The sequence below is a fragment of the Delphinus delphis genome, chromosome 11 (genome assembly GCF_949987515.2).
Source record: "Delphinus delphis chromosome 11, mDelDel1.2, whole genome shotgun sequence".
Lineage (NCBI taxonomy): Eukaryota > Metazoa > Chordata > Mammalia > Artiodactyla > Delphinidae > Delphinus > Delphinus delphis.
In genome coordinates this window covers 95,436,184-95,462,742 of record NC_082693.1, presented here as the reverse complement: position 1 = coordinate 95,462,742, position 26,559 = coordinate 95,436,184, and the positions used below count along the sequence as shown (strand labels likewise).

The following is a 26,559-nucleotide window of genomic DNA, read 5'->3' as shown; positions in this document are numbered from 1 at the left end:
AATACCTTAATTTTTTTAAAATGAGTGAAAAGAGCCCACTGTGTGGGAGAGGGACTTAAAAGCCAAAATGAGGACTTCCCTGGTGGCCCGGTGGTTAAGAATCCACCTGCCAATGCAGGGGACACGGGTTCGAGCCCTGGTCCGGGAAGATCCCACATGCCGCGGAGCAACTAGACCGCGTGCCACAACTACTGAAGCCCACGCGCCTAGAGCCCATGCTTGGCAACAAGAGAAGCCACCGCAATGAGACGCCCGCGCACTGCACGAAGAGTAGCCCCCGCTCGCCGCAACTAGACAAAGCCAGCGCGCAGCAACGAAGACCCAATACAACCAAAAATAAATAAATAAATAATAATAATTAATTATTTAAAAAAAGCCAAAATAACATAAAAGTCAGCAAAAAAGCAAAACTGATACTTAAAATTTTTTAACAACTGAAGATGTCATTACTCAGAATAAAACATTTACAATGCAAAAAACTAGGATATAACTATACTGGAAGACTAGAGAAAGGTGAGATGTATGTTGGAGGTGGCAGTAAGTGTGCAGCTGTTACAAGAGCTAAATCCTCATCTTTCGTTGTAGGAATTCATTTGATAATGTTTAAATCTGAAAAATTAAGACAAAGCAGGATAAGCTTTCTATTTAGAACCATGGAGGCAAAATCAAAGGCTTCAGCTAGAAAATTGGAAGCTGGAAAGACTCCCACCCTGGGTTGTGGGAATCATGGGTGAAGAGGATGGGTGAAGGGACAAAAGACAGCTAGTTTTTTGTTTCAAGTCTTAAAACTTTGACTCCTCGAACTATGTATATGCATATCTTTGATGACAATAAAACTTTTTAAAATGAAAATTTGGTTAATTAAAAAAAAAAAAAAAAGGAAGCAACATAGGACTCTGTCTCTAAGGCACCTGCCAACTTGGGCCTTATTAGGGGCTCTCCAACCTCTGAATAGTCCCTCCCTAAATATGTAGCACACACTTCTCCGTGTTGCTGGGTCACAGATAAGCTTATTCCCACGAAAATCCTCTCTTCCCAATAGCACTAGATGGAGAGCAGGAAGCCTCCAGAGACCAGGTATGTGGCTCTGTCCTGTCACCTGGGGCAGCCTGGGTCTAGTCACTGTTCTTCTGGGAGCCTACGTTTCCTCCTCTATAAAGTGGGAGCTACTGGGTTGCTGCGAGGTTTCAATAGATGGGCAACACCTAATCCAGCACGTGGCCCTCAGTGGGCATCCAGTGTCCATTTGTGTTTTCCTGACAGAGGGCTGGGAGGAGGGGCTTCTGCCATAGGTTCCTGGACCTGGGATATTAAAGAGGGTATGTAACCCCAGGCAGGTGTCCTGCTCACCACCACCCGATTCACATATGAGTGTCGAACCATATTCCAGGGCTACTCACATGCATTAGGGGTCACCTGTTCCTTTAGGTTTGTCTAGGTCACTGCTACAGAGCTCTGAGGTGAGCTTACAGCCAGCCCATGGCAGGTGGGGCCTCTGTTTGACACTTTGCCAGGAACACAGGGAATTTCTCCAGAGCCCTCACATTCTCTCTCTCTCACACACACACACACACACACACACACACACACACAGTTGGTTGACCATTTGAGATCAAGGAGTATGACCTCTGTTTTTGCTACAGTGAGACAGTCCCTCTAAACTCTGACAGAGGTCCCTACCTGTGATGATTCCCCAGCAATCTCATGGTCAGGAGCTGTTTTCCCCACACACCCCTGAAAATAGTAGTACACCACTCCTGCAGGTAGATGAAAGACTAGTTAAAACGTTTAAAAGAGTGATGTAATTATTTTTAAATGTCAGTATTTACAATATGCCAGAAATTATATCCTTTTCAACTATTTTAATGTGTGATGAAAGATATTAGATATTAACTTACAATGTGTGAAGGGATAGTTTTTCAAAAGGTATGCAAGCAAAAATTTGAAGATCGCTGCTGTAGGACATTATTTGGTTGTATGAGTTTTTTGGTTTGTTTGCCGGTTTTGTGGGGTATGCATGGATTTTAGAGTGAGATATGGGTTCAAATCCCAGACTCACCATGAAGGTGCAGAGGGAAGAAAGGGGGAAAGAAGACCAGCCTTGGCTCTGAGCAGTGTGACCAGCCCTGGGGAGCCAGGTACATGGCAGTCTCAAGAGGGGGCCTCTGGGAATCCCAGTGAGTAGCTGGAGACTGGGGTCCTGCCATCATCCCCAAATTACCCCAGCACCCAGACCCTTACCTGCAAGAATGAAGATGTGTACCACATACAGCAACTTGTATAGCCTGGAAGGAAAGCAGAGCTGAGTGTGAGGCTGGGGCCTCGTGCCCTCACCGGTGGGTGCTGGTTTTCCTCCCCAGTCCAAGCCCCAGGACCTATTCCACCAGCACTCGTCCAATCAATACTTGTGGATGAATGAATCCATCAGCAGTAACAGGGCTCAGCCTGGGCTCCCTGCTGACTGGCCGGCATGCTCTGTGCCTCTGCCTACTGCTGAGAAAGCCAGACTTGGTGCCTGGAACCCACAAGGATCCCCTGACCCACTCCCTTCTCCTTTCCTTCTTTACTTGTTTACACAGGTCCATCTTGCCTCTCCAGCCAGAAGGCAGGGACTTAGCCTTGGCTGGACACTCATAGTTATTCATTCAAGTGCTGGATTAGCTCTTCCCCCCAAAGCCCTCCAAAGCCCTCCCTACTCTGGACTGACAGATCCCACAACCTGGATTAGAAATAATATCTCATTGTCCATCCTCCTCTTCTAGGACCCCTCCCTTGGGACAAACAGAGCATCTTTTTTTTTAATTTTTTTTTTTTTTTTTTTTGGCTGTGCTGCACTGCATGCAGGATGGTTCCTCGACCTGGGCCTCCACAGTGAAAGCGCCAAATCCTAACCACTAGGCAACCAGGGAACTCCCTCAAACAGAGCATCTCGGCACTGCCAGGATGATGGCTCCCTGCCTACACACACACAGGCATGTCCCACCTGTCAGTACCAGGCCCTCCACTCTGACCCTGAGTCCCAGAGACACTATAACACCCTCCACCCTGACCCTGAGTCCCAGAGACACTATAACAGTCAGGGAAAAGGGAATATAGAACCCTATTTTCCCATCCTTGTGGCACCAAGTGAGGGGTCCCCTTTCCTGGTCTTTTGGGGCATGGTAACAGGGCCCACCTAAACTTTACCTCTCTCTCTGGCAGCACAGACCAAACACCATTTTCAGTCTAAGAAGAAAAGATGGCAACAGTCAATGCATCACATAGACCCAGGGTCCTGGTGTTCCTTTACTCTGTGGCTTGCAGGGATTGCAATGGGCTAGAGGCAGTTGGGGGAATGGCAGGACCTCCACAAGCAGGGTTCATCCAGGGGAGAGCCTGCTGGTCACAGCTGGAGGCTAAACTCAGGATGGAGTGGGCTAGCACTAGGAGCTTGGAAAATGCTCAGGAATTTCTCCCAAGACCTCAGAGCCCCAAACAAAAGCTGGTTTCAACGTCCTCAGAGCTGGAAAGGTAGGTCCCAGGGAATCAGGATGGGAAAAGCGGGGTTGGGAGAGGATTAAGGAAAAAGGTATAGCTCTGTTAAACATTTTGTGTAAAATGACCCCAGGTGTAGGTGGCTAATTATAATAGTAAATAAAAAGGATTAAAAACTACGAACAGTTTAAAGTATTTTCTGTGTTATACAGCATTTTGGGAATAATCTTGGGAGTTCTGGGGGAGATTCCCTAGCTGCCTCAGAAATTCCCTGTCTAGAATCCCACCTTCAGTGTCAAATTGCATATAAACTGACACTGTGGTACAGTCAATGTCTCCAGGGTGAGGTGGACCTCAGTGTGGCCTGGTGAGCCTCTGTTTCCCAAGTGAGTTCCCCATTCTCCACAGGGACTATTTCGTTTTTTTATTTTATTTTATTTTTTTAGATGTACGTGGGCCTCTCACTGTTGTGGCCTCTCCCGTTGCGGAGCACAGGCTCCAGACGCGCAGGCTCAGCGGCCATGGCTCACGGGCCTAGCCGCTCCGCGGCATGTGGGATCTTCCCAGACTGGGGCACGAACCCGTGTCGCCTGCATCGGCAGGCGGACTCTCAACCACTGCACCACCAGGGAAGCCCCACAGGGACTATTTCGGAACCTCTCTTTAAACCTCCAGCCCCTCCTCTGCCTTCCTCACCTTCACCAGGGAACACACGCGCTACCAGATGGGTGTTCCCTAGACTTTCTGCCACCAAACTCATCCATCCTCTGCTTCTCACAGGTCATTTCCTCTTCAGGGGAGGAGGCTGCGCCCCCCTCTCTGGGGCTAGCCCCCTCTCGTACTCCATTCACCTGGTCTTCTCATAACCTGGGTGTTTGGAGGTCCCCTCTCTCACTTGTATATTCATCCTTTCCTTTTCTGGCTCCTTCCCATCAGTATTTAAACATATCACTCATCTCTTCCACTAAAAAAAGAAAGGCCTTCTCCCTTGAACCCATATCCCTTCTCCAGATACAGTCCTTATTGTCCCCTACCCTTCACACCAGTCTCCTTGAGAGAGCTGACTGCAGTACGTATCTTCACCCCTCTTCACCTCTCCCTCACTCCACAGCCCACTGCAATCTGTTTCTGTCCCCATCAACCTCTGAAGCCTCTCTCACCAAAGTCACCAATATGCTCCTAGTCACCAAATCCAGTGGGCCTTTTTCGGGCCTCAGCTCACTTCATCTCTCTGCAGGGAACTACAGCACCTCCCTTCATACTGAATTTCCTTCTCTGAGAATACTGCTAGCAGTATACTCTACAGTAAGCTTTTTAGTTATTTATAACTTGGTGTGAGCAAAGTTATCAGGCTTTTTCTGAGGGAAGGTTTGGAGGAGAGAAAATGAGTCCTGAGTGAGAGAAGAAGAGGGGGAAAGGGGGAACGTCAAGTAGAAAGGGATGCAGGACAGGCAGGCTAGGAGTCGTAAAGACAATTTTCACCTGCTTGGGTGGTTTACTGAGCGCAGCCTTTTGAAACTGCTTACCAAATCTACCAACCCTGATGACGTTAGTGATTTGCAGAGTATCCTTTGACCATATCAGTGTACAGGCAACCTATTCACCTCCCCTCAGGCTCCAGGACTGAGACTGAGAAAGGCACCGGAGCTCAGCTAAGTCTGGCAGTCCAGTGCACAGCCCCTCCCTTTCACAGGAGAGCACTGTCTGTGTGTGACATCATGTCTTAGGGGGCTTTATGACAGGACAACCTCTCCAACCTTGGCCAGAGTAGCTTGTCATTGCCTCAGGGTGGCTTTAAATCCCAACCAGTCAGAGAAAGCACCTTTGTAGGTATCTCTTTTGTTCCATTCAATGCCATCAATGCTGCCTGAGCTCCTGCAATGTGCCAAGCTGTATGCAAAGCCCTGTAGAGACACAAAGACACAAAGGTGTATAAGACTCAGTCTTGTCACATAACACAATAATCTTGTTTTTAAAATAACCATTTAAAATGACCATTTCTAAGTGTAATCCATTTATTCAACCAGTGTCTGCTGAGCTTTCATTCTGGTCCAGGAATAATGCTCAGGGGATAGAAATGTAAACAGGACACACAGACTGCCCTCAGGGTGCCTGAAGAAGTCAAATAGACATCTTCTGATTCAAGACAATAGCTTTTATACCCTCCCCAAATTACTATAAATGTAACTAAATAATAATTACAAAACTATGGTGGTTAAAACTGAAGAATGCCTTAGTTTCACATACACATGAAATATTTACCAAGAAAGATCACATTCTCAACCATGAAACAAGCCTCTATAATTTAAAAGATTTGAGTAAGACGCGGAGATCACCTTCCTCCCCACAGATACACCAGAAATACATCTACGCGTGGAACAACTCCTACGGAGCACCTACTGAACGCTGGCAGAAGACCTCAGACCTCCCAAAAGGCAAGGAACCCCCCACGTACCTGGTTAGGGCAAAAGAAAAAACTAAACAGAGACAAAAGGATAGGGACGGGTCCTGCACCAGCGGGAGAGAGTTGTGAAGGAGGAAAAGTGTCCACACACTAGGAAGCCCCTTCGCGGGTGGAGACTTCGGGAGGCGGAGTGGGGGAGCTTGGGAACCGCGGAGGAGAGCACAGCAACAGGGGTGCAGAGGGCAAAGCGGACAGATTCCAGCGCAGAGGATCGGGCCGACCGGCACTCACCAGCCGAGAGGCTTGTCTGCTCGCCCGCCGGGGCGGGCGGGACTGGGAGCTGAGGCTCCGGCTTTTGTCGGAGCGCCGGGAGAGGACTGAGGTTGGCGGCGTGAACACAGCCTGCAGGGCGTTAGTGCACCGCGGCTAGCCGGGAGAGAGCTTCCGGGGAAAAGTCTGGACCTGCCGAAGAGGCAAGAGACTTTTACGTCCCTCTTTGTTTCCTGGTGCACGAGGAGAGGGGATTAAGAACGCTGCTTGAGAGAGCTCCAGGGACGGGCGCGAGCCGCGGCTAAAAGTGCGGAGCCCAGAGACAGACATGAGACGCTAAGGCCGCTGCTGCCGCCACCAGGAGGCCTGTGTGCGAACACAGGTCACTAGCCACACGCCCTTCCGGGGAGCCTGTGCAGCCCGCCACTGCCAGGGTCCCGGGATCCAGGGACAACTCCCCCGGGAGAACGCACCGCGCGCCTCAGGTTGCAACGTCACGCCGGCCTCTGCTGCCGCAGGCCCGCCCCACACTCCGTGACCCTCCCTACCCCGCGGCCTGAGTGAGCCAGAGCCTCCGAATCAGCGGCTCCTTTAACCCCGTCCTGTCTGAGCAAAGAACAGACGCCCTCCGGCGACCTACATGCACAGGCGGGGCCAAATCCAAAGCTGAGCCCCTAGGAACTGTGAGAACAAAGAAGAGAAAGGGAAATCTCTCCCAGCAGCCTCAGAAGCAGCGGATTAAAGCTCCACAATCAACTTGATATACCCTGCATCTGTGGAATACCTGAATAGACAACGAATCATCCCAAATTAAGGAGCCCTGTGGATGAAAGGCTCTTGGTGCTGCAGCCAGGAGTCAGTGCTGTGCCTCTGAGGTGGGAGAGCCAACTTCAGGACGCTGGTCCACAAGAGGCCTCCCAGCTGCACATAATATCAAACAGCAAAAATCTCCGAGAGATCTCCATCTCAACGCCAGCACCCAGCTTCACTCAACGACCAGCAAGCTACAGTGCTGGACATCCTATGCCAAACAACTAGCAAGACAGGAACACAACCCCACCCATTAGCAGAGAGGCTGCCCAAAATCATAAGTCTACAGACACCCCAAAACACACCACCAGACGTGGACCTGCCCACCAGAAAGACAAGATCCAGCCTCATCCACCAGAACACAGGCACTAGTACCCTCCACCAGGAAGCCTACACAACCCACTGAACCAACCTTAGCCACTGGGGACAGACACAAAAAACAACAGGAACTACGAACCTTCAGCCTGCAAAAAAGGAGACCCCAAACACAGTAAGATAAGCAAAATGAAAAGACAGAAAAACACACAGCAGATGAAGGAGCAAGATAAAAACCCACCAGACCTAACAAATGAAGAGGAAATAGGCAGTCTACCTGAAAAAGAATTCAGAATAATGATAGTAAGGTTGATCCGAAATCTTGGAGATAGAATGGACAATAGAATGGACAAAATGCAAGAATCAGTTAACAAGGACCTAGAAGAACTAAAGATGAAACAAGCAACGATGAACAACACAATAAATGAAATTAAAAGTACTCTAGATGGAATCAATAGCAGAATAACTGAGGCAGAAGAACGGATAAGTGACCTGGAAGATAAAATAGTGGAAATAACTACTGCAGAGCAGAATAAAGAAAAAAGAATGAAAAGAACTGAGTACAGTCTCAGAGACCTCTGGGACAACATTAAACGCACCAACATTCGAATTATAGGGGTTCCAGAAGAAGAAGAGAAAAAGAAAGGGACTGAGAAAATATTTGAAGAGATTATAGTTGAAAACTTCCCTAATATGGGAAAGGAAATAGTTAATCAAGTCCAGGAAGCACAGAGAGTCCTATACAGGATAAATCCAAGGAGAAATACGCCAAGACACATATTAATCAAACTGTCAAAAATTAAATACAAAGAAAACATATTAAAAGCAGCAAGGGAAAAACAACAAATAACACACAAGGGAATCCCCATAAGGTTAACAGCTGATCTTTCAGCAGAAACTCTGCAAGCCAGAAGGGAGTGACAGTGAAAGTGTTGAAGGAGAAAAACCTGCAACCAAGATTACTCTACCCAGCAAGGATCTCATTCAGATTTGATGGAGATTAAAACCTTTACAGACAAGCAAAAGCTGAGAGAGTTCAGCACCACCAAACCAGCTCTACAACAACTGCTAAAGGAACTTCTCTAGGCAAGAAACACAAAAGAAGGAAAAGACCTACAATAACGAACCCAAAACAATTAAGAAAATGGGAATGGGAACACACGTATCGATAATTACCTTAAATGTAAATGGACTAAATGCTCCCACCAAAAGACACAGATTGGCTGAATGGATACAAAAACAAGACCCATATATTTGCTGTCTACAAGAGACCCACTTCAGACCTAGAGACACATACAGACTGAAAGTAAGGGGATGGAAAAAGGTATTTCATGCAAATGGAAACCAAAACAAAGCTGGAGTAGCAATTCTCATATCAGACAAAATAGACTTTAAAACAAAGACTATTAGAAGAGACAAAGAAGGACACTACATAATGATCAAGGGATCGATCCAAGAGGAAGATATAACAATTGTAAATATTTATGCACCCAACATAGGAGCACCTCAATACATAAGGCAAATACTGACAACCATAAAAGGGGAAATCGACAGTAACACATTCATAGTAGGGGACTTTAACACCCCACTTTCACCAATGGACAGATCATCCAAAATGAAAATAAATAAGGAAACACAAGCTTTAAATGATACATTAAATGAGATGGAGTTAATTGATATTTATAGGACATTCCATCCAAAAACAACAGAATACACATTTTTCTCAAGTGCTCATGGAACATTCTCCAGGATAGATCATATCTTGGGTCACAAATCAAGCCTTGGTAAATTTAAGAAAATTGAAATTGTATCAAGTATCTTTTCCGACCACAACGCTATGAGACTTGATATCAATTACAGGAGAAGATCTGTAAAAAATACAAACACATGGAGGCTAAACAATACACTACTTAATAACGAAGTGATCACTGAAGAAATCAAAGAGGAAATCAAAAAATACCTAGAAACAAATGACAATGGAGACACGACGACTCAAAATCTATGGGATGCAGCAAAAGCAGTTCTAAGAGGGAAGTTTGTAGCAATACAATCTTACCTTAAGAAACAGGAAACATCTCGAATAAACAACCTAACCTTGCACCTAAAGCAATTAGAGAAAGAAGAACAAAAAAACCCCCAAAGTTAGCAGGAGGAAAGAAATCATAAAAATCAGATCAGAAATAAATGAAAAAGAAATGAAGGAAACGATAGCAAAGATCAATAAAACTAAAAGCTGGTTCTTTGAAAGGATAAACAAAATTGATAAACCATTAGCCAGACTCATCAAGAAAAAAAGGGAGAAGACTCAAATCGATAGAATTAGAAATGAAAAAGGAGAAGTAACAACTGACACTGCAGAAATACAAAAGATCATGAGAGATTACTACAAGCAACTCTATGCCAATAAAATGGACAACCTGGAAGAAATGGACAAATTCTTAGAAAGGCACAACCTGCCAAGACTGAATCAGAAAGAAATAGAAAATATGAACAGACCAATCACAAGCACTGAAATTGAAACTGTGATTAAAAATCTTCCAACAAGCAAAAGCCCAGGACCAGATGGCTTCACAGGCGAATTCTATCAAACATTTAGAGAAGAGCTATCACCTATCCTTCTCAGACTCTTCCAAAATATAGCAGAGGGAGGAACACTCCCCAACTCATTCTACGAGGCCACCATCACCCTGATACCAAAACCAGACAAGGATGTCACAAAGAAAGAAAACTACAGGCCAATATCACTGATGAACATAGATGCAAAGATCCTCAACAAAATACTAGCAAACAGAATCCAACAGCACATTAAACGGATCATACACCATGATCAAGTGGGGTTTATTCCAGGAATGCAAGGATTCTTCAATATACGCAAATCAATCAACGTGATACACCATATTAACAAATTGAAGGAGAAAAACCATATGATCATCTCAATAGATGCAGAGAAAGCTTTTGACAAAATTCTACACCAATTTATGATAAAAACCCTGCAGAAAGTAGGCATAGAGGGAACTTTCCTCAACATAATAAAGGCCATATATGACAAACCCACAGCCAACATCGTCCTCAATGGTGAAAAACTGAAAGCATTTCCACTAAGATCAGGAACAAGACAAGGTTGCCCACTCTCACCACTCTTATTCAACATAGTTTTGGAAGTTTTAGCCACAGCAATCAGAGAAGAAAAGGAAATAAAAGGAATCCAAATCGGAAAAGAAGAAGTAAAGCTGTCACTGTTTGCAGATGACATGATACTATACATAGAGAATCCTAAAGATGCTACCAGAAAACTACTAGAGCTAATCAATGAATTTGGTAAAGTAGCAGGATACAAAATTAATGCACAGAAATCTCTGGCATTCCTATACACTAAGGATGAAAAATCTGAAAGTGAAATCAAGAAAACACTCCCATTTACCATTGCAACAAAAAGAATAAAATACCTAGGAATAAACCTACCTAAGGAGACAAAAGACCTGTATGCAGAAAATTATAAGACACTGATGAAAGAAATTAAAGATGATACAAATAGATGGAGAGATATACCATGTTCTTGGATTGGAAGAATCAACATTGTGAAAATGACTCTACTACCCAAAGCAATCTACAGATTCAATGCAATCCCTATGAAACTACCACTGGCATTTTTCACAGAACTAGAACAAAAAATTTCACAATTTGTATGGAAACACAAAAGACCCCGAATAGCCAAAGCAATCTTGAGAACGAAAAATGGAGCTGGAGGAATCAGGCTTCCTGACTTCAGACTATACTACAAAGCTACAGTAATCAAGACAGTATGGTACTGGCACAAAAACAGAAATATAGATCAATGGAACAGGATAGAAAGCCCAGAGATAAACCCACGCACATATGGTCACCTTATCCTTGACAAAGGAGGCAGAAATGTACAGTGGAGAAAGGACAGCCTATTCAATAAGTGGTGCTGGGAAAACTGGACAGCTACATGTAAAAGTATGAGATTAGATCACTCCCTAACACCATACACAAAAATAAGCTCAAAATGGATTAAAGACCTAAATATAAGGCCAGAAACTATCAAACTCTTAGAGGAAAACATAGGCAGAACACTCTATGACATAAATCACAGCAAGGTCCTTTTTGACCCACCTCCTAGAGAAATGGAAATAAAAACAAAAGTAAACGAATGGGACCTAATGAAACTTAAAAGCTTTTGCGCAGCAAAGGAAACCATAAAGAAGACCAAAAGACAACCCTCAGAATGGGAGAAAATATTTGCAAATGAAGCAACTGACAAAGGATTAATCTCCAAAATTTATAAGCAGCTCATGCAGCTTAATAACAAAAAAACAAAGAACCCAATCCAAAAATGGGCAGAAGACCTAAATAGACATTTCTCCAAAGAAGATATACAGAGTGCCAACAAACACATGAAAGAATGCTCAACATCACTAATCATTAGAGAAATGCAAATCAAAACTACAATGAGATATCATCTCACACCAGTCAGAATGGCCATCATCAAAAAATCTAGAAGCAATAAATGCTGGAGAGGGTGTGGAGAAAAGGGAACCCTCTTACACTGTTGGTGGGAATGTAAATTGATACAGCCACTGTGGAGAACAGTATGGAGGTTCCTTAAAAAGCTACAAATAGAACTACCATATGACCCAGCAATCCCACTACTGGGCATATACCCTGAGAAAACCATAATTCAAAAAGAGTCATGTACCAAAATGTTCATTGCAGCTCTATTTACAATAGCCCAGAGATGGAAACAACCTAAGTGTCCATCATCAGATGAATGGATAAAGAAGATGTGGCACATATATACAATGGAATATTACTCAGCCATAAAAAGAGACAAAATTGAGCTATTTGTAATGAGGTGGATAGACCTAGAGTCTGTCATACAGAGTGAAGTAAGTCAGAAAGAGAGAGACAAATACCGTATGCTAACACATATATATGGAATTTAAGAAAAAAAAATGTCATGAAAAACCTAGGGGTGAAACAGGAATAAAGACACAGACTTACTAGAGAATGGACTTGAGGCTATGGGGAGGGGGAAGGGTAAACGGTGACAAAGCGATAAAGAGGCATGGACATATATACACTACCAAACGTAAGGTAGATAGCTAGTGGGAAGCAGCTGCATAGCACAGGGAGATCAGCTCGGTGCTTTGTGACCGCCTGGAGGGGTGGGATAGGGAGGGTGGGAGGGAGGGAGACGCAAGCGGGAAGAGATATGGGAATATATGTATATATATAACTGATTCATTTTGTTGTGAAGCTGAAACTAACATACCATTGTAAAGCAATTATACTCCAATAAAAATGTTAAAAAATAAATAAATAAATAAATAAAATTAAAAAAAAATAAAAGATTTAAGTAATTTCAAGTACATTCTCTGACCACATGGAATTAAATTATAAATTAGTAACAGAAAGATCCTAGAAAAATCCCCAAATAATTGGATACTAAACAACACACCTTTAAATAATATATGTGTATGAGATGTAGAGAACAAACGTATGGACACCAAGGGGGGAAAGTGGCAGGGGAGGTGAGGTGGTGGTGTGATGAATTGGGAGATTGGGATTAACATGTATACACTAATATGTATAAAATGGATAACTAATAAGAACCTGCTGTATAAAAAAATAAAATAAAATAAAATTCAAAAATAAATAAATACATAAATAATATATGTGTGAAATAGGGAATTCCCTGGCAGTCTAGTGGTTAGAACTCTGTGCTCACTGCCAAGGGCCTGGGTTCAATCCCTGGTCAGGCAACTAAGATCCCACAGGATTTGCAGTGCAGCTAAAATATATATATGTGTGTGTGTGTGTGTGTGTGTGTGTGTGTGTGTGTGTGTGTGTATACATATATATATATATATGTATATATATGAAATAAAAAATCAAAAGGAAAGTTAGAAAGCATTTTGAACTGAAAGAAAAGAAAAAATATCAAAATTTGTGGGATGCAGCTAAAGCAGTACATGGAGGGAAATTTATAGCACTAAAAACACCTATATTAGAAAGTAAGAAATGTCTCTAGAAAATAAGCTTATGGTTACCAAAGGGTAAAGAGGGTGGGGGAGGGATAAATTAGGAGTTTGGGGTTAGCAGATACAAACCACTATATATAAAATAGATAAACATGGGACTTCCCTGGCAGTCCAGTGGTTAAGGCTCTGCACTTTCACTGCAGGGGGCGTGGGTTTCACTGCAGGGGGCATGGGGGCGTCAGGGAACTAAGATCCTGCATGCCACGTGGCACAGCCAAAAAGTAAAAAAAAATTAAAAAATAAAAAACAAGGTTCTACTGTATAGCACAGGGAACTATAATTCAACATCCTGTAATAAACTGTAATGGAAAAGAATATAAAAAAGAATATGTATAACTGAATCACTTTGCTCTACACCAGAAATTAACACAACATTGTAAATCAACTATACTTCAATAAATAATTAATTAAAAAAGAAAATAAGAAATGTCTCAAATCAATGACCTCAGTTTCTACTTTAAGAAACTAGAAATGGAAGAGCAAATAAAAGCCAACGTAAGCACAAGAAATTTTAAAAATCAGAGTGAAAAGAAATGAAATAGAAAACAGACAAAGAAAAGAAAAAAGTCAATAAAACCAAAAGCTCAACAAAGTGTACAATCCTCTAGATAGACTAGATCAGGAAAAAATGAATAAGATGCGAATTATCAATATCAAGAATGATAAAGGTGACTGATGCAGATTCTATAGATACTAAAATAAGGGAACATTATGAACAATGCTATGCGGATAAGTTTGACAACATAGATGACATGGACAAAATCTTTAAAAGACACAAAGTACCAAAGCTCATGCAAGAAGAAATATATAACCTGAATAACTCTATATCTATTAAAGACATTGAATTTATTTAACTTTCCCACAAAGAAAACTTCAGGTCCACATGGCTTTACTAGTAAATTCTACCAAACTTCTGAGGAAGAAATAATACCAATTCTACACAAACTCTTCCAGAAAAAAAGGAGGAAATACTTCCCATCTTGTTTTATGAGTGCAGCATTATCTGATATCAAAACCAGACAAAGATGACATGAGAAAACTACAAAACAACATCTCTCATAAACATGGATGCAAATATTATTTACAAAATCTTAGCAAATTGAAAACAACAACATATAAAAAGATAATACATCATTACCAAAGGAGTTTACCCTCGGGAATGCAAGGTTGATTCAACATTCAAAAACCAATCAATATAATTCACCATATTAATAGACTAAAAAACAAAAATCATATGATTATCTCAACAGATGCATAAAAAACATTTGACAAAATCAACATCTGTTCCTGAAAAAAATCTCCCAGCAAACTAGGAGTAGTTAGAACATCCTCAACCTGATGAAGGACATCTATGAAAAACTTAGAGCTAACAATATACCCGATGGTAAAATACTGAAGGTTTTCCCCTTAAATTCAGGAATAAGGCAAGGATGTTTGCCCTCATTGCTTCTATGCAACATTGTACTGGAAGTTTTAGACAGTGAACTAAGTTAAGAAATAGAAGTAATTATCCCTTACACCATCGGTAAACCTACCACACTCCTGAATGGGGCAACGATGTCAAAGAAGAAGCATAATATCAGACTTCCCTTACCATGCTTAATCTAGTCCAGTAACCAACCTAAAATCTGATTTATTATCACTTGTTGATTTTTTTCCTGAAGTCAAATTGTATACTTTTAGTAACAGATTTCTAGAGTCAGAACCTCATGACTGCGATGATTCAGCCCTTTACATGCATAACTTACATGTGTTAACATTCCCTCATCAATTTATGCTGCAAATTGCAAATGAGACAAAAACCTCTCACTTGCATCTATATCATAATTTTGCTCATTGATTATACTAATGTTTTTCAGATTTGATACAATCAGCCATTAAATGATGATCACCTCTTTCAATGAACTACAAAGATTAAAATTAAAAAATAAAAGAGAGAAGTAAAAGGTAATCAGATTGGAAAGGAAGAAATAAAACTGCCTTTATTTTGCAGACAACATGATTGTGTATAAAATCCTGTGGGATCATCCAAAAAGCTACCAGAGTTTAGCAAAGTGAAGGATATAAGATCAATATGTAAAAACCAATTGTATTTGTTGTGAACCTAAAAGTGCTCTTAAACAAATGTATTAAAAGTCAGTTGTTCATAGCACTGAACAATTGGGAATTAAAATTTTAAAAATATCATTTACTATAGCATCAAAAATATGAAATACTCTGACAAAAAATATGTGGAAGATCTGTACACTAAAAACTACAAAACATTATTGAAAGAAATTAAAGACCTAAATAAATGAAGAGATAAACCAAGGTCGTGAATCAGAAGATTCAAAACTATTAAAATGTGAATTCCACACTCAAATTGATCTATAGATTCAGTGTAATCTCAATAAAATTTTCAGCAAACTTTTTTGGTAGTTGAAATTGATATGCTGTTCCTAAAGTCCATATGGAAGTGCCAACAACCTAGAATTTTGTAAAAGTAAAGTTGGACAGTAATCAAGACAGTATGAGATTGCTGATGTCAAGAGAGATGGAACAGAATAGAGTCTAGATATAGACCCATATATTGTCAGTTGATTTTAGACAAAGGTGCAAATGCAATTCCTTGAAGTGAAGGAAGCCTTGACCCTTAAATCATATAATTTTAAATTGACTTAATGAGGCAAAAGTAACACCAAGCTTTCCATATGTATACATATCCTGGTTAAGATTTTTGAACGTAAAGAACAAGAAAACATTAAGGCAGGAAAAAAAAAAGGTTACCTAAAAAGAAAAAAGAATCAGAATGGCATAAGAATTACCACATGAAATACTAAATGTTAAAGGACAGTGTAGTCATGTTCTACAGAGTTTTGAGGGAAAATGATTGTGACTCAAGAATTCTATGCTGAGCCAAGTCAGCTTTCGGTGTCAAGACAACAGAAAGGTTCTCAGGAGCCACTAAGGCCAGACATCAGACTGCCATCTGTGTACAGTGCCTCTCTCTCCTACCTCAAACAACAGAGGTAAAAGAAAGTAGATCTTTAAATAAATCCATAATAGCGCTGGAAAGCAAAATGTGGTACCCTGTTGAACCAGAAGCCATAAGGAATCTCTCAGAAATGGAAGGCAGGCAGGATGCGGTTGACAGAGGAAACCAAAGAACAAAATACAGGCAGGAGAACATCACTGTGAGAGGCAGAGAGTCCCTGGGAGTCTCTGTCCGTCAGAGTGACAGATCTGGGGAGCAGGAGAGAAACTTATTGGGATGATTGGTTTGGGGATTCATGTGAAGCAAAAAGATGACTGACTTCCTCTCTTTCCCCACCTGTGGCAAGCAGACAAAAACAGATGCATCAACCACCAGGTGAGAGCAATGATTGTGAGGCCCCTTGCTGGATGGCTGGTAACACCCAGCAGGTCTGGGGACCCCCATTATCCCAAAGTCTAACCACAAGTGTACCCTGCCTAGCAATGTCTTATCTTGACTCCACAGAGACTAATGCCACTTCACAGTAAATAAAACCATTCAAAGAGAATCCATCAGAGAATCTCAAAGACAGACTTGAGCACTTAGCCAGAACTTGCCAAATATTTGAAGAAAACCAACAGTAGAAAAGAGAGGCACAATGCTATACAAACAAAAAAAAACTAATGACTAAGGAAAAGAGTTAATAGAGAAAATCAAAAGAGACTTTAAAGTAAATATTAAAATCCTCAAAAAGATAAGAGAGGATATGGCACCCATAAAAGTGAATTGTCTATTAGGGAAAAGAAACAGCACAGTGGAAATAAAAATAGAGCTGGTGTGGGCTTCCCTGGTGGCGTGGTGGTTGGGGGTCCGCCTGCTGATGCAGGGGACACAGGTTCATGCCCCGGTCTGGGAGGATCCCACATGCCGCGGAGCGGCTGGGCCCGTGAGCCATGGCCGCTGAGCCTGCGTGTCCGGAGCCTGTGCTCCGCAGCGGGAGAGGCCACAACAGTGAGAGGCCCGCGTACCAAAAAAAAAAAAAAAAAAATAGAGCTGGTGAAATATCGGCTTCCCACTAAGGCTTTTCAAAGACTTAAAAGTTTCAGCCGTGAGGGAGTAGCTGGTATTGGATTTACCTTTGCACAATAAACAAACATAAAACATAAAAGGGGACAAAATACATTCAACTACTTTTAGGCATGGAGAGCAACCAATGCAGATTTTCTCCTGAGGGTACTTCCCTAAGTGTGACCTGGAGTGGTCGAGCCAAGACAGGGAGCAGAATTCTTACTGGGTATAAGAGGCAGAGCCTGGGGTTTAGGGCTGCTAGTGTCACAGAATTTGAGGGTCAGGGAAGTGAAGTGGAGGTAACCATAGGCAAAGAGCCTGAAAGGTCTGAGTATAGATGTTCGAGTCCTTGGCCACCTGCTGGGCTGAGCAGATAAGACAGCGTAGCATACAACTTTGGGGAGCTGAGAGCACATGGGGAAATTCAGAGTCACATAGTGCTGCATGACATTGGAGACTGGGCCTGGCCAAAGTGAAGAGATTTTGGTGCATACTCCAGGCATTCAGTTAAGACTCCAGAAAAGCATCCCCTAGGAATAAGGACTGCATCTACAACTATGGGCAAAACTAAAATACTTCCAAACAACTGAAACCTAAATTCAAGCCTCAAAGCCTGCCAAAACAAAACTTGATGTTCCTTTTTTATTTTTTTGTGGTTTTAAAAAAACGTTTATTTTATATTGGAGTATAGTTGACTTACAATGTTGTGTTAGTTTCAGGTGTACAGCAAAGTGATTCAGTTATACATATACATGTATCTATTATTTTTCTTGATATTCCTTTAGAGAAAAATTAACATAATCTACAACATATCCATGATGTCCAGCTAACAATAAAAGTTACTAAACTTTGGGACTTCCCTAGTGGCACAGTGGTTAAGACTCTGCGCTCCTAATGCAGAGGGCCTGGGTTCAATCCCTAGTCAGGGAACTAGATCCCACATGCATGTCACAACTAAGGAGCCCACGTGCTGCAACTAAGGAGCTGATGAGCCACAACTAAGGAGCCCGCCTGCCACAATTAAGGAGCCAGCAAGCTGCAACTAAGACCCAGTGCAACCAAATAAATAAATATTTTTGTTAAAAGTTACTAAACTTATAAAGAAGGAGGAAAAATTAACTGATAATTAAGAGATAAACAGTCAAAGAAGTTGACCCAGGGATAATCTAGATATTGGAGTTAGCAGATAGGGACTTTTAAAAATGGCTATGATTAGCATGTTAAAGAAAATAAGACAAAAAGATAGACAAAACAGATGAAGAGCTAGAGTAATTCAACAGAGAATTCAAATCAGTAAAAAATCAAATAGACACTGTGGTAGGAAAGCCTCTAAGATAGTCACTAATAATCTCCACTTCCTAGTATTCATTTGAGTGTGGTCTGGATTTATTGAATAAATTTGGTAGACGTGAGATGTCACTTCCAAAATAAGTTTACAAAAAGACTGTGGCTTCCATCTTGAACACTGTACTCACTCTCACTCTCTGAACACTTGCTATGGGGGAAAACAGTTGCCTTATAATGAGGCAGCCCTGTGGAGAGCCCCAAGTGATGAGGGCCCAAGGCCTGCCAACAACCACGAAGTGGATGCCACCTCACACTCTCTTCCCCAGCCCAGGTGAGCCCTCAATGATACCACAGTGCCAGCTGACTGATGACCACCTCATGAGGGACCTTGAGCCAGAGGCACACAGCTAAGCCTCACCTGGATTCCTGGTCCCTAGGAAACCATGAGATAATAAATGTTTGTTGTTTTAGCTGATAAGTTTTGAGGTAATTTGTTCATAGCAATAGATAACATAGACATTCTAGAACAAAATACAATATCTGACATTAAGAACTCACTGGACCAAATGGGTTAACAGCAGACACAGCAGAAAATAGAATTAGTGTGGGGAACAGGTACAAGATGCTTTGTGAGCAACAAATGCTCTGTTCTCTGATCCCCATCCAAAGGTCTTGAGTTTCTCTTAGGGTCTGAATATACATACACATACTATGTGTAAAGCATTCTATGTTCCCTGTTAGGAAAACTCAGCAGTATAAAGATGTCATTTTTTTTCGGGGGGGCCACACCCACAGCTTGTGGGATCTTAGTTCCCCCACCAGGGATTGAACCCACACCCTCAGCAGTGAAAGCACAGAGTCCTAACCACTGGACAGCCAGGGAATTTCCAAGATGTCATTTCTATATTCAATTATAATCCATATTCAATGCAATCTCAATCAAAATCCTGATGATATTATATTATTTTTTTGTTTAGTTTTTTGTTTCCAGTTTTACTGAGAAATTGACATACATCACTGTAAAATTTTAACACATACAGCATGATGGTTTTATTTATATATATTGTGAAATAATTACCACAGTAGGTTCAGCTAACATCCATCTTCTCATATAGATACAATAAAAAGAAAAAAAAATTTCTCCTTATGATGAGAACTCTTAGGATTTACTCTGAAGGACTTTCCTATGTATCATAGAGCAGTGTAAGCTATAGTCATGTTGTGTATTACATTCCTAGTACTCATTTATCTTAAAACTGGAAATTTGTACCTTTTGACCTCCTTTCTCTAATTCCCCCTCTCTCTACCCTCTGCCTCTGTGACTTGGGGGGTTTTTTTTTTTGTTTTTAGATTCCACATGTAAGTGAGATCATACAGTATTTTTCTTTCTCTGTATGACTTATTTCACTTAGCATAATGCCTTCAAGGTCCATCCATGCTGTTGCAAATGGTAGGATTTCCTGTTTTTTCATGTCTGAATAATATTCCATTGTATATTTAGACCACAACTTCTTTATCCGTTCATCCATCATCAGTGGACACTTATGTTGCTTCCATGTCTTGTCTATTATAAATAATGCTGCTATGAACGTGGGGATGCAGATATCTTTTCAAGTTGGTGTTTTCATCTCCTTTGGCTACATTCCCAGAAATGGAATAGCTGGATTATATGGTAATTCTAATTCTTAATTTTTTAAGGATCCTCCATAGTGTGTTTCATAGTGGCTGTGCCAATTTACAATCCCACCAACAGGGTTTCCTTTTCCTTTCACAACCGTGCCATGATTTGTTATCTCTTGTTTTTTTGATGATGGCCATTCTAACAGGCATGAGGTGATATCTCATTGTGGTTTTAATTTGCATTTTCTCAATGACTAGTGATGTTGAGCATCTTTTCACGTACCTGTTGGCCTTTCATATATCTTCTTTGGAGAAATGTCTATTCAGGTCCTTCACCCATTTTTTAATTGGGTTATTTGGTTTCTCTGTTCATTTGTTTTGCTACTGATTCTTTACATACTTTGGATATTATAACTAAAATAAAGGAGAAACCTTGAGAGTAGCCAGAGAAAAACAAATCTAGGACCTATATGAGAAAAATCAATTTGAATGACAGCTAATTTCTCATTAGAGGCCATAGAGGCCAGAAGGAAGTGACACAATACTTTTCAAGTGTTGAAATGTCAATCCAGAATCCCATATCCATTGAAAATATCCTTCAGGAATGCTGGGGGAAATCAGGAAATTCTCAGATGAAGGAAAACCAAGAGAATTTGTCACCAACTGATAGGCTCAACTGACTTTTTTTTTGGAGGTAAAATTGGTATATTACATTTTATGAGTTTCAGTTGTACAACATTATAATCTGATATCTGTATACGCTACAAAGTGATCACCACCAAAAGTCTAGTTACCATCCATCACCATACAATTGACCCTCTTCACCCATTTCGCCTACCTTCCAGCTCCCTTCTGCTCTGATAATCACCAATCTGTTCTCTGTATCTATGAGTTTGTTTTTGTTTTATTTGCTCATTGTTTTTTACTTGCTTTTTTTTGTTTTGTTTTGTTTTTTAGATTCTACATATGAGTGAAATCATATGGTATTTGTCTTTCTTGAGATCCATCCATGTTGTCACAAATGTCAAGATTTTCTTCTTTTTTCCTTTTCATTCTTTTCCTGTTTTGTTGATCTGTCCGTTTTTTATGCCAATACCATACTGTTTTGATTATTGTAGCTTTTAACTGAATTTTGATAAGGGTGCAAAAGCAATTCAGTGGAGGAAAGCTGGCTTTTCAACAAATGGTTCTGGAGTAATCAGACATCCATAGGCAAAAACAAAACAAAACAAAACCCCTCAATCTAAATCTAACAGCTTATATGAAAATTAACTCAAAATGGGCCATGTACTTAAATGTAAAACATAAAACTCTTAGGAAAACAATCATAGAAAATCTTCTGGACCTAGGGCTAGGGTTCTTAAATTTGACACCAAAAGCACAGTCCACAAAAGGAAAAAAAATTATAAATTGGCTTTCATCAAAATTAAACACTCCTGCTCTGTGAAAGACCGTGCGGAAAAGATGAAAAATCAAGCTACAGAGTGGTAGAAAATGTTTGCAAACCAGGTATCTGACAAAGAACTAGCACCTAGAACATATAAAGAACTCTCAAAACTCAACAGGTAAACAATTTAATTAGAATATGGGCAAAAGACATGAAAAGCCATTTCACTAGAGAAAATATAAGATGGGAAATAAGCACATGAAAGGATGTCAACATCACTAGCCATAAGTGAAATGCAAATTAAAACAATAATGAGCTATTCCTACACATCTATCAAATGGCTAAAATTAAAAAGTTGCTTCACCAAAAGCAGAACAGGAACTGGGTCACTCATATATTGCTAATCAGAATGCAAAATGGTACAGCTGCTCTGGAAAACAATTTAATAGTTTCTTACACAATTAAATATGCAACAAACACATAACCCAGCAATTGCACTCCTGGGCATTTATACTAAAGAAATGAAGGCTTGTGTTAACACAAAAGCTGTACACAAATACGTACAGTTTTACTTATAATAGCCCAAAACTGGAAACAACCCAGATGTCCTTTAAGGGGTGAATGGTTAAACTGTGGTAAATCCATACCATGGAATACTACTCAGAAATAAGAAGGAATAAACCACTGATACATTTATCAACCTGGATGAATCTCAAGAGAATTATGCTGAGTGAAAAAAAAAAAAAGCCCATCCAAAAGGCTGCATACTGTATGATTCCATTTATAAAACATTCTTCAAATAACAAAATTATAAAAATGGAGTCCCTTTATTAGGGAGGGACTAAGGAAGGAAAAGGATGACATGAGGGATCCTTGTGGTGATGGAAATGTTCTGTATCTTGATTATATCAATGTCAGTATCCTTGTTGCGATACAGTACTATTGTTTTACAATATGTTACCATTGGGAAAAACTGGGTAAAGGGTACATCTGACTTTTCTGTGTTATTTCTTATACATGTGAATCTATAATTATCTTAAAAGTTTAATTTAAAATGTGTAGCATAATACAGGGAAAATTATAAAAGCTGCTTTCCCTTCCCTACAGGGGCCAGAAAGAAAAGGCTGAGTATAAGGCATGTGGCTATATATCTTGGCCCTGATGGATCAATTCCTGATACCTCCCCGTTGCTTTTGCTTCCATCTTGGGACCCCATGATCCCATATACCACTGGAACCCAAAACACCCTCTGCTCAAATCTCTGACTCTAAGGTGGTGGTCTCAGGAAGAAGGATGCAACCATTTTAGATAGAAAAGCTTTAAATCAAGGCCAAAAGTGGGGTGAGAGGAGGGATGGAGTAGAAGAACAACACCGAACCCACGTAAAAAATTCTGGGAGCTGGGACTTCCCTGGAAGTCCAGTGGTTAAGACTTTGCCTTCCAGTGCAGGGGGTGTGGGTTCGATCCCTATTCGGGGAGCGAAGATGCCACATGGCTCGAGGCCAAAAAACCAAAACATAAAACGGAAGCAATATTGTAACAAATTCAATAAAGACTTTAAAATGGTCCACATCAAAAAAATCTTAAAAAAACAATTCTGGGATCTAGTTCTCACTCCACTACCAACAGCATAAGTATCTTAAATGCTGAGGTCTTCAATTCAACCCAATTTAACATTCACTGGGCACCAACGACAGTGGCGAGAGGTGGCTAGGGATAGTGGTTAGTTCTTAACCTATATGTACATCAATGTCCCCTACCAAAAAAAAAGTAATATTCTTTTCTACAGAAAATTGAAAAATTTGGGTTAAATTGAAAATCTTGGGTTAAATGTTCATAAAATCACCTTTAGAAATCTCTATTTGTATTAATCCATAACATATAATGTAAGTAAAAAATGGGGGCTTAAGATGCAAACACAGCATCTAGGCAATGCCCTGGGTGCATTCCAACCCTCCCACCTCAACAAGACTACCACCCTCCACTGGTTCTTGGTCACTAGGATATACTCTGTAAATGTGTTGTAGGGATTGAGGCTAAAGAAAGTTAACGGGATTCTCATAATCTGATTAGTAGGCAAAGGAAAGAAAACTGACATTTATCAAACATCTGTGTGAAGCAGACACTCTTCCAGGCACTTCCTAGTATATACATTATCTCATTTAATCCTCTCAACCCTGTGTGGTAGCCATTGTTATGCCCGTTTTACAGATGCAGAAACCAATGTTCATGGAGGAAAGGTAACATGCAGCTTGTAACTGATATCAGGGACTGACAATAAATTTTTTTCACGATATGCTACATTGCCTCTAATTTTACAGAGGATATTTATTTTCTGTACTGTGCTATCCTGTCCAATTTTCTAAAATAATTGTTTTTAATAAGGACAAATAGGGTTTTTTCCTTTTTTAAGGTGATGAAAGGAAGAAGGCATTATTAAGACACACTGGACTTTACACATTTGAAAAATCATCAGACCTTTTTTTTTTTTGGCTGCGCTGTGTGGCATGTGAGATCTTAGTTCCCTGACGAGGGATCGAACCCGCGCCCCCTGCATTGGAAGTGTGGAGTCTTAACCACTGGACCGCCAGGGAAGTCCTGAGACCATTTTTTTCCAACAGCTTCATTGAGATATAATTTTCATACCATAAAATTCATTCTTCACCCATTTTAAGTGTACAATTCAATAAATTTTAGTATATTTACAAAGCTGTACACTATCACCATGAACTAATTTTAGGGCATTTCCATCAGCCTAAACAGAAACCTTATGCTACACATTTACTCCTCATTTCTACTCAGCTCACTAATCTACTTTCTGTCTCTATAGATTTGCCTTTCCTGAACCCTTCATACAAATGGTATCATACTGTATTGTTGTGTGTCTATCTTCTTTCTCTGAGCATAATGTTTGCAAGGTTCATCCTGGCTGAAGAGTTTTCTATTGTATGGATGTACCATACGTTGTTTATCCACTTAAAAAAATTTTTTTTGGTATATCCAGTTGATAGACTTTGGGGCTGTTTCTACTTTTTAGCTATTGTGACTAATGCTGCTATAACAATTCACATACAAGTCTTTGTGTGGACAAATCTTTTCATTTCTCCTGGGTAGATACTAGGATTGGAATTGCTGGATCATATAGTAAGTCCATGTTTACCTTTTTAAGAAACTGCCAGACTGTTTTCCAAAGTAGCTGTACCATTTTACATTCCCATCAGCAACGTACGAAGGTTCCAATTTCTCCATGTCCCCACCAACACTGACTGTTGTCTGTTTTCTATTTTAGGAATTCTAGTGGGTGAGAAATGGTATCTTACGGTTTTGATTTGCATTTACCTAATGAACGCTGAGTGTCTTTTCATGTATTATTGGTCATTTGTATCACTTCTTGAGAAAAACAGCTATTCAAAGCCTTTGCCCATTTAAAAAAAAAAGGCTATTTTTTTAAGAGCAGTTTTAAGTTCACAGAAAAACTAAGTGCAAAGTACAGAGTTTCCATATACCCCTTGCCCTGCCCACCCTCCAGCCTCCCCCACTACCAACATGCCCCATCAGAGTGCTATATTTGTTGCAATGGAAGAACCTAGATTGACACATCATTGCCATCCAAAGTCCACAGTTTACATTCGGGTTCACTCTGTGGGTTTGGACAAGTATATAATGACATGTATTCACCATTATAGCATCATTCAGAATGGTTTCTGACCTAAAAACCCTCTGTGTTGTACCTATTCATCCCTCTTTCTACCCTAGTCCCTGACAACCAATGATCTTTTTATTGGCTCCATAGTTTTGCCTTTTTCTAGTATGTCATATAGCTAGAATCATACAGTATGTAGCCTTTTCAGATTGGCTTCTTTTACTTAGTAATATCCATTAAAGTTTCCTCCATGTCTTTTCATGACTCATTTCTTTCTAATGCTCCAGAATATTCCACTGTCTGCATGTACTACAGTTTATTTGTTCACCTCCTGAAGGCCGCCTTTGTGGCTTCCAACTTTTGACAATCATGAATAAAACTGTTATAAACATCCATGTGCAGGTTTTTGTGTGGACATAAGTTTTCAACTCATCTGGGTAAATACCAAGGTGTGTGATTACTGGATTATATGGTAAGAGTATGCTAGTTTTTTTTGTTTGTTCGTTTTGTTTTTTTGGCTGCCCCTCACAGCATGTGGGATCTTAGCTCCTGGACCAGGGATCGAACCCAAGCCCCCTGTGGTGAAAGCACGGAGTTTTAACCACTGGACTGCCAGGGAAGTACAAAGTATGCTAGTTTTGCAAGAAACTGCCAAACTGTCTTCCGAACTGTCTTCCAAACTAGCTGTATTCGCACCAGCAATGAGAGTTCCTGCTGCTCTACATCCTCATTAGCATTTGGTGTTGTCAGCTTTGCTTATTTTTAAATTGGGCTATTTTTTTTGAGTTGTGTCTTTTATATATTCCAGATACAAGTCCTTTATGGAATATACCATTTGCAAATATTTTCCCCCAGTTGTGAGTTGTTTTAGAGACCTTTTTTTTTTCAATGCATAAGAATATTAAACACTAAACTCATGACAGTGGTTACTCCTAGAGGAGGCAGGAGCATGAACCAGGTCAGAATTACACAGGTGGGTATCAGAGGTACAGCGCAGACTCTGGAATCAGCTACCTGGGTCTCAACCCAGTACTGTCAAGTAACTTAGCCTCTGTGTTTCAGTTTCCTCATCTGTAGAATGGGTATAACAGCACCTATCTCACAGGTGTGTTTCAAGGCTTAAACAAGTTAATGTGCCTGAAGAATGTAAAACAGTGGTTACCAGGAGCATGGTACACAATACATAAATGTTAACTGTACTACAACTTCTTGAGGTGGGTACTGAAGTTCAAAAGTTCCCATTCTACCATGCTTTATCACTTACAT

At 40.6% G+C, this 26,559-nt stretch overlaps 1 protein-coding gene across 2 annotated transcripts in view; it reads right to left on the bottom strand.

Moving 5' to 3' along the window:
- LOC132434128 (uncharacterized) overlaps positions 1–26,559 on the bottom strand; it is a 32,293-nt gene that overhangs the window by 4,129 nt on the left and 1,605 nt on the right. The window contains exons 2-5 of one of the 2 annotated variants that reach the window (XM_060025773.1): positions 5,297–5,378; positions 3,187–3,225; positions 2,242–2,285; positions 1,681–1,757 (exon numbers count right to left, since the gene is read on the bottom strand). In XM_060025773.1, the coding sequence (XP_059881756.1) occupies positions 1,681–1,757; positions 2,242–2,285; positions 3,187–3,225; positions 5,297–5,322 (186 nt within the window). In that variant the 5' untranslated portion in view covers positions 5,323–5,378. The remainder of the gene's footprint in view (positions 1–1,680; positions 1,758–2,241; positions 2,286–3,186; positions 3,226–5,296; positions 5,379–26,559) is intronic. The other variant, XM_060025774.1, reaches the window with a different exon arrangement.